The 12,560-nt window shown below is 40.0% G+C and overlaps 2 protein-coding genes across 3 annotated transcripts; one reads left to right on the forward strand and one right to left on the reverse strand.

The window, feature by feature from the left end:
* The first annotated feature begins 791 nt into the window (after window positions 1-791).
* rab7b (RAB7b, member RAS oncogene family) lies at window positions 792-5,412 on the forward strand. 2 transcript variants are annotated; one of them, XM_061260305.1, is made up of 7 exons: window positions 792-944; window positions 1,559-1,625; window positions 2,448-2,516; window positions 2,627-2,753; window positions 2,978-3,196; window positions 3,549-3,677; window positions 3,872-5,412. In XM_061260305.1, the coding sequence occupies exons 3-7, from the start codon at window positions 2,464-2,466 to the stop codon at window positions 3,959-3,961; spliced, it is 618 nt and encodes a 205-aa protein (XP_061116289.1). In that variant the 5' UTR covers window positions 792-944; window positions 1,559-1,625; window positions 2,448-2,463; the 3' UTR covers window positions 3,962-5,412. The 2 variants fall into 2 exon arrangements, with proteins under 2 accessions (XP_061116289.1, XP_061116287.1); XM_061260303.1 differs by lacking the exon at window positions 792-944 and having other exon boundaries at window positions 1,105-1,625.
* A 166-nt stretch (window positions 5,413-5,578) lies between these two features.
* On the reverse strand, window positions 5,579-8,388 carry ubl4a (ubiquitin like 4A). The gene is made up of 4 exons (XM_061260306.1): window positions 8,077-8,388; window positions 6,797-6,902; window positions 6,250-6,446; window positions 5,579-6,122 (listed from the first exon to the last, which is right to left on the reverse strand). The coding sequence occupies exons 1-4, from the start codon at window positions 8,122-8,124 to the stop codon at window positions 6,015-6,017; spliced, it is 459 nt and encodes a 152-aa protein (XP_061116290.1). The 5' UTR covers window positions 8,125-8,388; the 3' UTR covers window positions 5,579-6,014.
* Window positions 8,389-12,560: the final 4,172 nt, after the last annotated feature.

Genomic DNA, 12,560 nt, shown 5'->3' on the forward strand with positions numbered 1-12,560 from the left:
TTGTCTTTATTGATGATTTGACTGCTGACAGCCACAGGATGAATTTTGAAGTGTATAGAGACATTGCATCTGCTCAGATCCAACCAAATGCCTCATAACTCATTTGACACTGCTTTACCTTACAGCAGTACAATGACTCTAAACACACTCCAAAAGCAACCAAGTTTTTCAGGGCCAAAAAGCTGAATGTTCAATAACCTGCCCTGAATGCAGTTGAACGTGTGTTTAATTTGCTGAAGCCAAGACTGAAGGCAAAAATCCCTCAAAACAAATAGGAATATGCAGAGCTTTGCAGAGCATCAGCAGGGATGATACCCAGCATCTGGTGATGAAAATGGATCCCAGAATTAAAACAATTGAATGCAAGGATTTGAAACCAAATAGCCTGATTACCTTATTTAATATTATGTTCATTATATTTTGCTTTGCTCCCTTAAAATGGGGCTCTGTGTATAAAAGCGTTGTAATTCCTACATGGGTCACTTTATATGGATGTAAACACCCTCAAATGAAAGCAGTCTGCACTTTAATCTGGGTGTCATATCCTAATTCAAAATTCACTGTGCTGGGTACAAACCAGTTAAACAAATAAGTTAGGAAATTTTTTTGGGGGAAGTGTATAAGATATAGCTTTTTTTATTATGTCCTTTCAGGGCCATATATGTGACTTGTTGGTGTGTTGTAACTTGAGTTGTTATTTCAGCTACAGAGAAGGGAAACAAATTGAGCACTGACGTGCCTTCAAAATGGTTTTGACTCCTCCCTTAGCTTTTGGCCTTTGTGTTGACATGACATGATACAACACATTATTCATTCCTAAGAGGAATTGCAACTAACGTCTACATGTTTGTGATTGTGCATATGATTACACTGAGGTACGCAGTGAGATAGGGAGGAGAGAGGAGGGACGATTGAACGTTAGCAGCTAGCAAACACGTAAATACGTGAGTAATCATCTCATTGTTAATTGGTCGTGAATGTGTTTCAACAATATTACAGTAATGTTATAATGTTATGCTACTATGCTGGGGAAGCACAATGTTCTACACGTATCTTTAAAGAACACATTTCTCTGCATTATATTATATAAGACAAGTTTTCTGCATTATATTGCTTCCAAATATGTTGTGTATATAGCTGAATATCACGGTATGAGCTTATACCTTTTTATACCATTTTGAAATAAAGATTGACTAATGTGCCGCCAGCATAAGGAAAGGTTCCTCATATTTGACCACTATCACCAAAGAGCCTCGAATTAATTAGAGTAATAAAGCTCTAATCGACACATTGGCTCAAATGGCGTTATTTTCCTTGTAAACCTTTCGGACTGCGGGGACTTTCCGTGGCAATTGGAGGGTTTTCGCTCGACAACGTCAAACCCTCGTGACTCTCAGCAGCCATATTGGGGCACAATCACAGTCAAAACAGGAGCGGATGCTGCTATCGCCCGTTTTAAGCAGGCATTTGTTTATAATATTTAAACCGATATAGTTCATATCTGTTCCCCGGTTTCTGAGAGAAACTAGCTAGCTCCCTCACCATCTCTCCCTGTCAGATTTACGCAGCGTCCCTGGCGGGCTGTTACACGGAAGTAAAGAGGCGGACGATTCGGTTGTGTGGAGGTAAGTTTGCGCTCAACACACATAGCTAGCCATCTAACAAACTACATTTTTATTCCAGTTTTACACTAACAAAATCCTTATCGATAAATGTATTTGATTAAAGTGTCCCCTCATATCAATTATTGTTTACCTGATTCAAATGTCTATTTTTTCCTTCTATAATAGGTCACAAACTAGAGCTGAGGTGTTAGCTAGCTAGCTAGCTAGCATCAGCTAGCCAGCTTTCCCTGCTTGTCATTTAACTTATCGTTATGTATTAAGCGTTTGCAGGATGAATACAGTCCTCCTGGCTATCTTTTTGCTTAATTATAGTTAGCTAACGCTAGTAACGTTAGCTGCCGATATATCACCTTTCTGTTTTGAGGAATTTGCTGAATGTAAGCTAAGTTGCGTGTCAAAGTTAACTAACTTGCTACGTTACCTAGCTAGCCAGATATATTCTCACCCGTAATGGGCTACTATTACCTAGCAACTGAAAATCCAGGTTCACAAAGTAATTTGATTGTCTTCCACTTACGTTTCGCCTGGATTTAATAATTGGCACCATTATTCAGCCTGGCGGGGTGGAACTAATTTGTGAATTCAGCTGCCTTTTACTTTTACTTTTAGCCCCTGGATTTCCACCTCTGCTAACTTAATAACCAAGTTACCAAATGCTTTCGTTTTTCGCCAGTTTTACAAAGAAAGTGTTTCCTTGAAGTTTACTCTTATGTTAAATGTTTTTGGTAGAGGACATGGTTATCTTGCAATGCAATGCAATGTGTTGTGTTAAAGTCAGTTGAATATGCAGCTTGATCTCAACGTGAATTAACTTGTCTTCAGCTCCCGCAAGACCAGTATGGCCTCTCGGAAAAAGGTGCTTCTTAAGGTGATAATCCTGGGAGATTCTGGGTGAGTTGCACCTCCGGCAACCTTTCTTTTGAACAGCACTGGTGTTCACTGATTTGACTGATTCACCAATAATTGAATATGAATACTAGTTTTTACCTCTGCATTTCTAGGGTAGGGAAGACCTCGCTTATGAACCAGTATGTCAATAAAAAGTTCAGCAACCAGTATAAGGCCACAATTGGCGCTGACTTCCTGACCAAAGAGGTGATGGTGGATGACAGGATGGTCACCATGCAGGTCTGTATGTTCATTCACAATCATCAGATAAAACCAGTTGGATTCAGGTCCAGCTACGTTTGTCATCTACCATGTTTCATGTGTCCTTGCTGTCCCCTGAATGAAGACATTTTCAATAACAACCTGAAATGCCATGCATGTTTTTCACTGAACGTGCTGACTGGTGATGTGGTGTTTTGACATGTCATGCCTCTCTGAAGTGACTCAAAACCCTGTCATGCCAGATCTGGGACACGGCTGGGCAAGAACGGTTCCAGTCCCTGGGTGTGGCTTTCTACCGTGGGGCAGACTGCTGTGTGCTGGTGTACGACGTGACCGCTCCCAACACCTTTAAGACCCTGGACAGCTGGAGAGATGAGTTTCTAATCCAAGCAAGTCCTCGTGATCCAGAGAATTTTCCCTTTGTGGTACTTGGCAACAAGATTGACTTAGAAAACCGACAGGTATGTGTGTGTGTGTGTGTATATGTGTATATGTGTGTGTATATATACATACATATGTGTCTCACTCTTAATTTGGATGATAGTTTCCTTTTTAGGTAGTTGCTATAAGGTGCTTTAAGGTCATTACATTTCTTAAATTGGTGTTAGAATTACCATTGTTAACTCAAAACTATAAACTAATTAAACATAAAATTAAAGCAAAAAATAAAAAGGAAGTTACTTTGATGGTTATCACCATAGATTCTGTATATTGTGCTGCAATATTCAAGACTAGTTTTATAACAAACTGGAAAATCGATAGGGGTAGTGGTGGATACTGGATGGCTGTTGTCATGGTATGTTTGCGGCTCAGGTGACGACAAAGCGAGCCCAAGCATGGTGTCAAAGCAAGAGCAGCATCCCGTACTTTGAGACAAGTGCCAAGGAGGCCATTAATGTGGACCAAGCCTTCCAGACAATCGCCCGTAATGCCCTCAAACAGGTACGCATTACATTTTAAGCCTGACTTGGGAATTCCAAACATGCATTTCACAAGTTGGTGCAACCACTTGAACAAGCTTGTAAAGAGTACCGTTTTAGTACTGACTTTCTACTTGTGACCTGTGGAGACACACACCCTAAGATGGCTACAACATTCTCTAAAACCCATTTGGTTCTTCCTTTTCTCATTTCCAGGAGTCGGAGGTAGAGACGTACGATTTCCCAGATCAGATCAAACTAAGGGACGACAAACCGGCTTCCCCCGGTGGTGGCTGCAGCTGCTGAGCGAGTGAGGAGTAGAGGAGGATGAAGAATGAGAGAGGGAGAGATGTTGTAAGGGGAGGGGCAGGTTACAGGTGGACATCCCTGACATTTTCCCCTTTTTGCCATGTGTGAGATTTCCAGGTGAAAAAAACACAGGATGCAATCTATTTTGAACTTAAATGTTTGGCCAAGAATTGAAAGGAGGCAAAAACCGAGAAACTCACTTGTACAGCATTCACCTGCAGAGTATCAGACTTTTGAGATTACTACTTTGTTGATACAATTCCAGCCACATTTGTTTTATCAGTTACAGTTGGTATTTCTTTGTCTGTACTATTGTCAATTGCTTTTTTATCAACTCATTTTGTACTGTACCATTGTTGTTGAGATGGCCATACAAATTATGGAGTGTCTCTCTCACTCGTCAGTGTGCCTTTCATCATTCCAAGTTTTTCTGTTTCAGAGTCATATTGTTGTCTTGGCTGGTAGGACTAGGATTCTCTTTAAAAGCGCTTTGTCACCAATAGGTTCCCAGGTGTATACACTACAGTAGTTCAGTTCCTTTTGATTAATCTGATCAAACTTCTGTAGGACTATCACATACTGTAAAAAATGTAATCTGTGGGGAAAAATATTTGGACAGCACTGATGGTCCTATAAGACATTTGAGCTATTGTCAGAAGTTTAGTGAAGGGGACCATGAAGACGTGTATGTACACTGTTAAAGCAGAGTGCTGGCAGTGTGACAACTTCAATAGAAATCGAAAGTGAAAGGGGGGGTCAAAGAAGGGTGTCCAGTTAGTGCAACTTAACTCACTCAGATAACACTTGGATGACGTACTTAGAAAGTTGCCCCGTAGGCAGACCTGTTCCAATAAAGGCCAAAGTGTTCCTGGCACTTCCAATTGGCTAGCCTAAGCAGCCTCTTTTTACACACCACCTCCTTATCTTTACAGCCAAGTCACATCTATGTGCTTTACCTCAGTCAGGATACATAAAAGAAATGGCATTTTTTCAGGATTGTTCAAGGTTGGACATTTGGTCAGATGCAAGTGTGTTGGTTTGTCCAATATTCCATGCTTTGATTGGGCACCAAGAAGATAAGGTATTACTGTAAGATGCCATTGATTTGACCAGAGCTTAGGACAGAACGAGAGAAACTGAAGTGCCCGCTGCTTTTGGAAATGCCACACTAGAGTGGAAGACTGACTGTGCCCTGTAGACATGAACACACACAGCCAGTCCTCCTCCTCCTCTTTATTTTCCATTTGTACATTTACACTATATTAGTTATTGTAAAAAAAAGAATCAAAATCATGATGAATTTTATAAGTCTACATCAAACAATGAACAAAAAACTTTAACCACATTGTATGCAGTAGTTAGAGACCTTATCTATCGGGCTGAACTGCAATGTTATCATCTTAATATAATTTTTGTCAAAGCAAGTTGAATAAAAGGTGCATTTATGACACTGTAGTGGTGTGTTTTTGGATCTGTTTGTACAGTTACTGCTTTCCCTTATCTCAGATAATCGTCTCAATAGTTTAATCTTTCTCTTCATGCAATTAAGATGGTTGCATAGTCCAGTTTGTGAACCAGCAGCACCAGCACACTGGTAATAATGACCAAGTCACATTTGTTTTCCTCCCCACTTTACTGCTCAGCTATATAAACAATATTTACAAAAGATACAGTGACTGTTCCAACAATCAGTACTGACAGACATTTTCTTTATGTGATCAGTCAGTGCAAGACAATTGAAACCGCCAAGCCTTTTTTTGGCTTGGGAGTTAATACTCATTTCTCAAGACATTTCCTATCCAGAGACCTGCAATAGAGCTCATTCACACCCCATATCCGGGATTGCTCAGCTGCAGTAACGCACTTTTCACTGCATCGGGAACGAATGCGATAACAGCTCATTTTTCCACCGTACAAGTTGAGTAACGCAATGGCAGAGGGGGATATATATTTAAAAGGTCCATTCTTACGTCAACCCCCCTCTGCCACGCTCTCTCACGGGACCGCTCGGTCTTTGGGATTCTCAAATGTGTGGCACATCGACACAATCTCAGTCCATATAAGAGGTGTCCATGCCCTCTATGTTAGGGTGCAGGAGTCGGCTGGCAAGACGCTCGATGTCATCCAGACTCAACTGCCTAAGGGACCGTTCATAATCCTAGAATAGGGGAAAAGCACAGCGAGTTAACTCGGTGTAAAACAAGATTACATGGTGTGAATTCTGTCCGTTTAAAACGGTATGATTGGTCAGGTGTACACTGAAATGCTCTTGACAGGGTCAGTACCTTGATGAGCTGTTCCTGCACTTTGGCTGCATCTGTGGGGCTGAAATGTTTGGCTAGGACAGCAGAGAGGGACTGCCACACCCCGTTGGTCGCTGTGCTGACCCCCCCGGCTGCTCCTCCCCGTTCCCCTGCTGGCCGCACCACCAAGTTTAGCTTTGCATCGGGTCCAATGGAGTAATCGCTCAACCTGTGTTCATCTTAGAGGGGGCACAAACTGACGTGAGACTAACCTCCATATAACAGTAACACATATTAGCATTGACAAGGCACTGATCTTCAGTATGCGCATTAGCCATGCAGTGCTATGGTTAATTTGGGTGTCTGAATCTCAGATTCTACATCTGAACTGCATTCAAGAGTAAATCAACATACACTTCAGAAATGTTGTTGGTGCTGAAAGTAAAACATTTAAAATAGGAACCTTACATCTGCATACACATAAAGACAAGTCTTGATTAAGCTCAGTTTGAAACATTGATAATAAATGCAGATGAAGGTGTATTCAGACACACATTTCATACAAGAAAATACATTTCATCAACCACACCTGCCAGCGCCTTCCCCTTATAAAGCAGCCGCTGTTGATTGGGTGGTATATTCAAACGATCCGAGACCAACTCCTTCACTCTGGACACTTTTTCATCCTCTGTGACCTGCAATTCAAAGCAAAACACCAAAAACACTATTTAATATCAACTACACAGCAATCTTGATAAATGTGAGAATTGCGTTTATTGTACATTGAGCAGCTCTGCATGACAGTTCCTGAGGCTTTGCAAAGACCTGCCAAATCAAAGTTATTCTTATCCACTTATGTAGTGCGCAGACCGTGACTTTGAAAGTGAAGAAGCTTGCTTCGGGAGCTCAAAAACGTCAAATTAAATTCAGTCATAGGTCAACAGGTCTTAGCCATCGAAAAATGTACTCTTATTGCAGTATAATAATCAAGTTTCGTTTTACTTGATTTTTAGATGCTGTAAATACAATTTCACAGACAATACCCCAAAGATTTCCTCCGCTTCCCTAATAGCAGGTCATTCTAATTCAACTGCCTTTAAATTACTAGCCACCTACATCCTACAATGGGGGTATGAGGCATACCTTGATCTGGACACACAATACAATTTGCTGCAGGATTTCTCGCATGACAGAATGCAGACAACCGTAACAAAGCTACGTGACATTCTTATACGAAGGAAAAATAAAACTAAATTGCTTCAGATTTACTACAGGCCCTAGAGTTGTTTGTCTCCCCAATTGGCCAGGCCGATGAAAAGTAAAAGACCCAGGGTACCGTTTCCAGATGTCAACGTTAGTTACAATTTAATCTTATTTCTCAATTGTCGAAGTATTGCGAGTCGCAACACCTTGATACAAAACCATATTAAAGTACAGTGTTTATTTTTTAAAATATAGTACATTTTTCAATATATAAAATTAAATCCTGGGCCGTTGAATGCCTTTAATTCGACAACGTAGCTAACGTTAATGCTAGTACATGATCGTTAACGTTAACTAGCTAACGGTAGCTAGCTTTCCAACACTATCTGAGCACTTATTTCACACTTGCACTAGAAAAGCTCTGGTTAGGCAAAAACGCACGATTCGGCTAGCTTTATCCCGAATGTCTGGTATTTTCTCAAGCATCTTGGTCGACAATTAACGTTAGCCAGCCTTGATGCTGATCACAAGGCCTCTTTATCCCCGGTCTTTCCTGAGCCTATATTCCTCAACGTACATTCACTCGCGTGGCCACAGACAGGCCTCGTTAGCCGGCTTTACATTTATTGAAGCATTTAGGAGACGCTCTTATGCAGAACAACGTACCTGTAGAGTGCATTCCTTCCCTTGAAGTGGTTTCACTGTGAGTATCATTTTGTCATTAAAGCTAGGTTGTGAAATTTAGGTTCACGATTCAATTGGTGATTTTGTAGCTTGCTTAGTACGTTGGGCCTATTTTAGTTCCGGCTGCCGGCGGTTCTGTTGATGACACCGACGAGCGTCATCTGGTCGTTGAGCCTGGTTTTCATCTTAAAGTGACAGACACATACACAAATCACGAAATTAATTTGCCTACGATATCATGTCGTTGAAACCATGGTTGAAACAGCAAGTTTGACCTTATGTTATCCTTAGACACTGGTAGCATACCCATGAACCAGGCAACCAACTAGGGTAGTCAGCCTAGACTCAAGACTATCAAGATGTACCAACCCTGGTCCTGGCTGGAGGACCACAAAGACTGGTGTTAATATATTTATTTCCACCCTATAATCACCTATCAGTTAAGACCCAAGAAAACTAGAGAGGTCAGTTAATTATGCAACTGCTTTAATTGATCAATAGCTCAGTAACAGCTAAAACTAGCACAACCTGCAGTCCTCCAGGCCCAGACTAGGGAAGCATAAACCTAAGGATCAAACCCCATTTCTGGAAGACCACAGTGTCTGCAGGTTTTTGTGCTTTCCTTTCAATCAGTGGCCAATTCAGGCCTTGAGAATGAAGTGTGTGGACTCTTTAGCCAAAAAGGCTTAAAGGAATACGCGAACATTTTGGGAAATATACCTTTTTTCAGACTTAACCAGACTTACACAAGATATTTGATTTGATTTTTGTGCATTCACTGGCTCGGTTTCCATGTCAGCATAAGGTGTTATATTATCATAAAGACTTGAAGCCTATAGGAGTCAGTAGCCTACCTCCTTCAAAGTGAAGAAATGCACCTTACAGCAACTCCAAAGCTATCTTATTTACATGAGGTATCAAGTGTATTTGCAATAAACGTGCAGGAATAAAAAAACAAAACAAGAGACATTGTTTTCGGAGAAGTTGGACGGCTGTAATTGTAACCGCTGAACACATATGTATCCTTCCATCTTCTGCTGGTTGAGCACTGTAATCCGCGCACATTCTGAAGGTAGAGCTACTACCTTCTTCACTGATGCTGAAACACATCCCAAACCAGGAGACACTATGGCCCTCCAGGACACCTGCAAACTAGACCAGTTGTTGAAACCAGGTCCACTGGATAATATAATTTTAAACAATATTGATAAAAATGTAAATTTGATGGAAATGACTACCAAATTAAATCAGCTGCATGCTGCTCTTGCCCTGTAGTCACAAAAACACAGTCATGGATTCTGTCAATCTTTTATTCCCCAATTCCCCAAACGGAAAAACAAATCTGAACCTATTCTCTGTACAGAACACTACAAACACACTGCAGAAAAGAAAAAAGAAGCAGCATGATATGTAAAATATTAAAATGCACAAGTACTTCTGCCTTGCGTGAGTCATTCAGTATCAATATAAGACAATAGTGACACCAACTGTTTACTGTGGGAACATTCCTTTTACAGCGTTTGCTTGCTGAACACTGCCACAGCATCAAAGGCTCATTGCATCAGTCTGTGTGAGGGTTGCTATGACTCGAGGGCTCCTCCAGTTCCTGTGCAAGCCTGATGTCCCTGGTGTTAAGCCCTTTACTGTTCTCTCCTCTCCTTCTTATCTTCTCCTGGTTTGCTTTTGGACTGCTAAGCTGGAATGTTTTCTAATTTACATGATTATACATCCCTCCATCTGCTACTCCTGCCTTCTACAAATGTGTTTTTTAACCTTGTTTACTTTATTTGATGTGAAAGAGCAGTGACTAAAATCCTCCATATTTTTATAAACGTGTGCCAGGTGAGGACATACTCAAATGACACAGGGAATCCAACTATCATTGGCATTTCACATATTGAGCAAATCACAATAGAGGTAAATTATATATTAATCAACCAAGATTGTTTCACTTTTTAAGATAGATTCTAGAGGCCAGTGGGCAAAATAAAGTATGAATTAATCACAGTGTGATTATTTTCCATTTTCTCATCAAGGAAAGTTTAACTAACTGTAACATTTCTACCCAAACCACCCCCACCCTCTGAATTGGGTGTCACGGCATTACAAATATTACAAAACAAATAATTAAATGGTGTAGTTCTATTTCAAATATATTGCAGTTGCACAGGGCGGCATGGCTCAGGCAATAAGAGCAGTCGTCTGGCAGTTGGGGGGTTGCCGGTTCGATCCCCCGCCGGGGCTGTGTCAAAGTGTCCCTGAGCAAGACACATAACCCCCGAATGCTCCTGACGAGCTGGTTGGTGCCTTGCATGGCAGCCAATTGTCGTCGGCGTGTGAGTGTGTGTATGAATGGGTGAATGAGACGCATCAATTGTACAGCACTTTGGATAAAGGCGCTATATAAATGCCAACCATTTACCATTTTTTTTACCACAGAGAAACATTTCCAAACAAAAACGAAAAATTGAACACGTGCATGTATTAACATAAAATAGATTATTTTTGCCAGCTGTATGCCACAAATTGAGTCTGGGTACTTGTAACAATTGATTATAATGAGTGCAATCAGTAGGCTATATGCAGCAACAATTTTGGGCTACTACAACTCATCTGCATCAGCTTTTTATAGTTGAGCATATACTCTAACTAGAATATACGTATTAACAGGAAATGGCGTACTTTATCTGCATTTCAGCTCCCAGAGTGGCACGAAGCTCTGCTGACATTCTGTACCATTGTTCACTGCCACTGTTTACTGCAGTCCCAATGGAAAACCCACATTGATGTATGAGATAATTAGTAGATAATTACCATTCAGGTAACAATCCTTAAAGAAATTGAATACTATGTGAAAATATATTTGAAATAAATACCAGTTTATTGTAATTATACACATGAATTATCAGATATACAACTTATAGCCACTTTAAGATTAAAAATAAAACATATTACACTAGTGTAAAATATGTTTGTAATTATTTTTACCAAAATCCCACACATTTACAATATATTCCAATATACTAATTTTCTGTAAAGAAGTAATATCCTGTAAAGAATATTATGACATTTTACATAATATGCCACTCTGGTTAGCATGCCTGGCTACTGTAGCTAGGTACCACAGAGCCTGAATTAGTTAAGCTGTACATGGCTCAGTAAATCTATCCACACAATAATGAAAATAGTTTTTGATTATTATCCAACATCAATTGATATGCAGTGAGGTCCATAAATATTTGGCTCTGTATGCAAGCACATTGGATTTGAAATAAAACAATGAAGCTAGTAGAAGATAGTTTGAAGTACAGACTGTCACCTTTAATTTGAGGGTATGTACATGCATATCGGGTGATCTGTGTAGGAATTACATCCCTTTTTATACATAGTCATTTTTGGTATTGGGCAGTTGGCTACTGAACTGGTTAAAATTAGTCAGGATACACCTGATCAATCACTTCCTTAGTTCAGATATAAGATATAAGTTTTTCAGTGTCTAGTCTTGATTCTAAGCATTTGAGGCTTTAGAGTCTGTTATTGGTATTTGAGACTGAGAAATAAGAAAACTGGAATATCATTAACAGATTACACTGTATATAATATATAATGGAAATAACAAATTTTGCATTGAACTGTGCATTTCAAAAGGTTTGGATGATTTTGTTACATTTTAGCTCAGCAAACTAATTAAAAACAGGTGAAATCAAGTTTGAGCTGTTTTACATTTGGATAGATTGCAGCCTGTCAGACTTTTGACATTGAGTAAAATGTTTTTGTTCATCAATATAGAATGTTTTCATATTGGATACAGGTTTGATATTTTCAATACAGGCACATCACTTGTACGCACCCAACCTCATCTGACTTCACTGACTACCTGTTACAGCTGGCATCTAGTTTACAACCCTGGATTAGCCTACAGGGCAGCAAATGGAACAGCGAACAATTGAGACGACTAACTATCTTCTTCCTGTGTGGTCCCTTCTCCAAATCATGATGCTGGGATCGGAATGTTGTTATCCAGGTTTGAAACTATTGCTCACATAAATAACGGGAATGTACACTCATTGAGCAATTTATTAGGTAGACCTGTACCAGCCAATCATGTGGCAGCAACTAAATGCATAAAAGCATGCAGACATGGTCAAGAGGTTCCGCTGTTGTTCAGACCAAATGTCAGAATAGGGAAGGAATGTGAGCTCAGTGACTTTGACCATGGAATGATTGTTGGTGCCAGACAGGGTAGTTTGAGTATCTCTGGATAGTCACCAGTCACTCTGGATAAGAGTGCTAAATGATTGCAATGTAAATGTAGACTAACAGGTGATACTAGATAAGATACTAGCCCATGCAATGATTAACTTTTCACTTACATATGACAAAATATAGTCTATCACCTGATATTAGTTTAAACATAAAGACCACTACAGGCCAATATTTTATAGATTACAAAAGGGAAATATTCA

This window comes from Conger conger, chromosome 11 (assembly GCF_963514075.1).
Source record: "Conger conger chromosome 11, fConCon1.1, whole genome shotgun sequence".
Classification (NCBI taxonomy): Eukaryota; Metazoa; Chordata; class Actinopteri; order Anguilliformes; family Congridae; genus Conger; species Conger conger.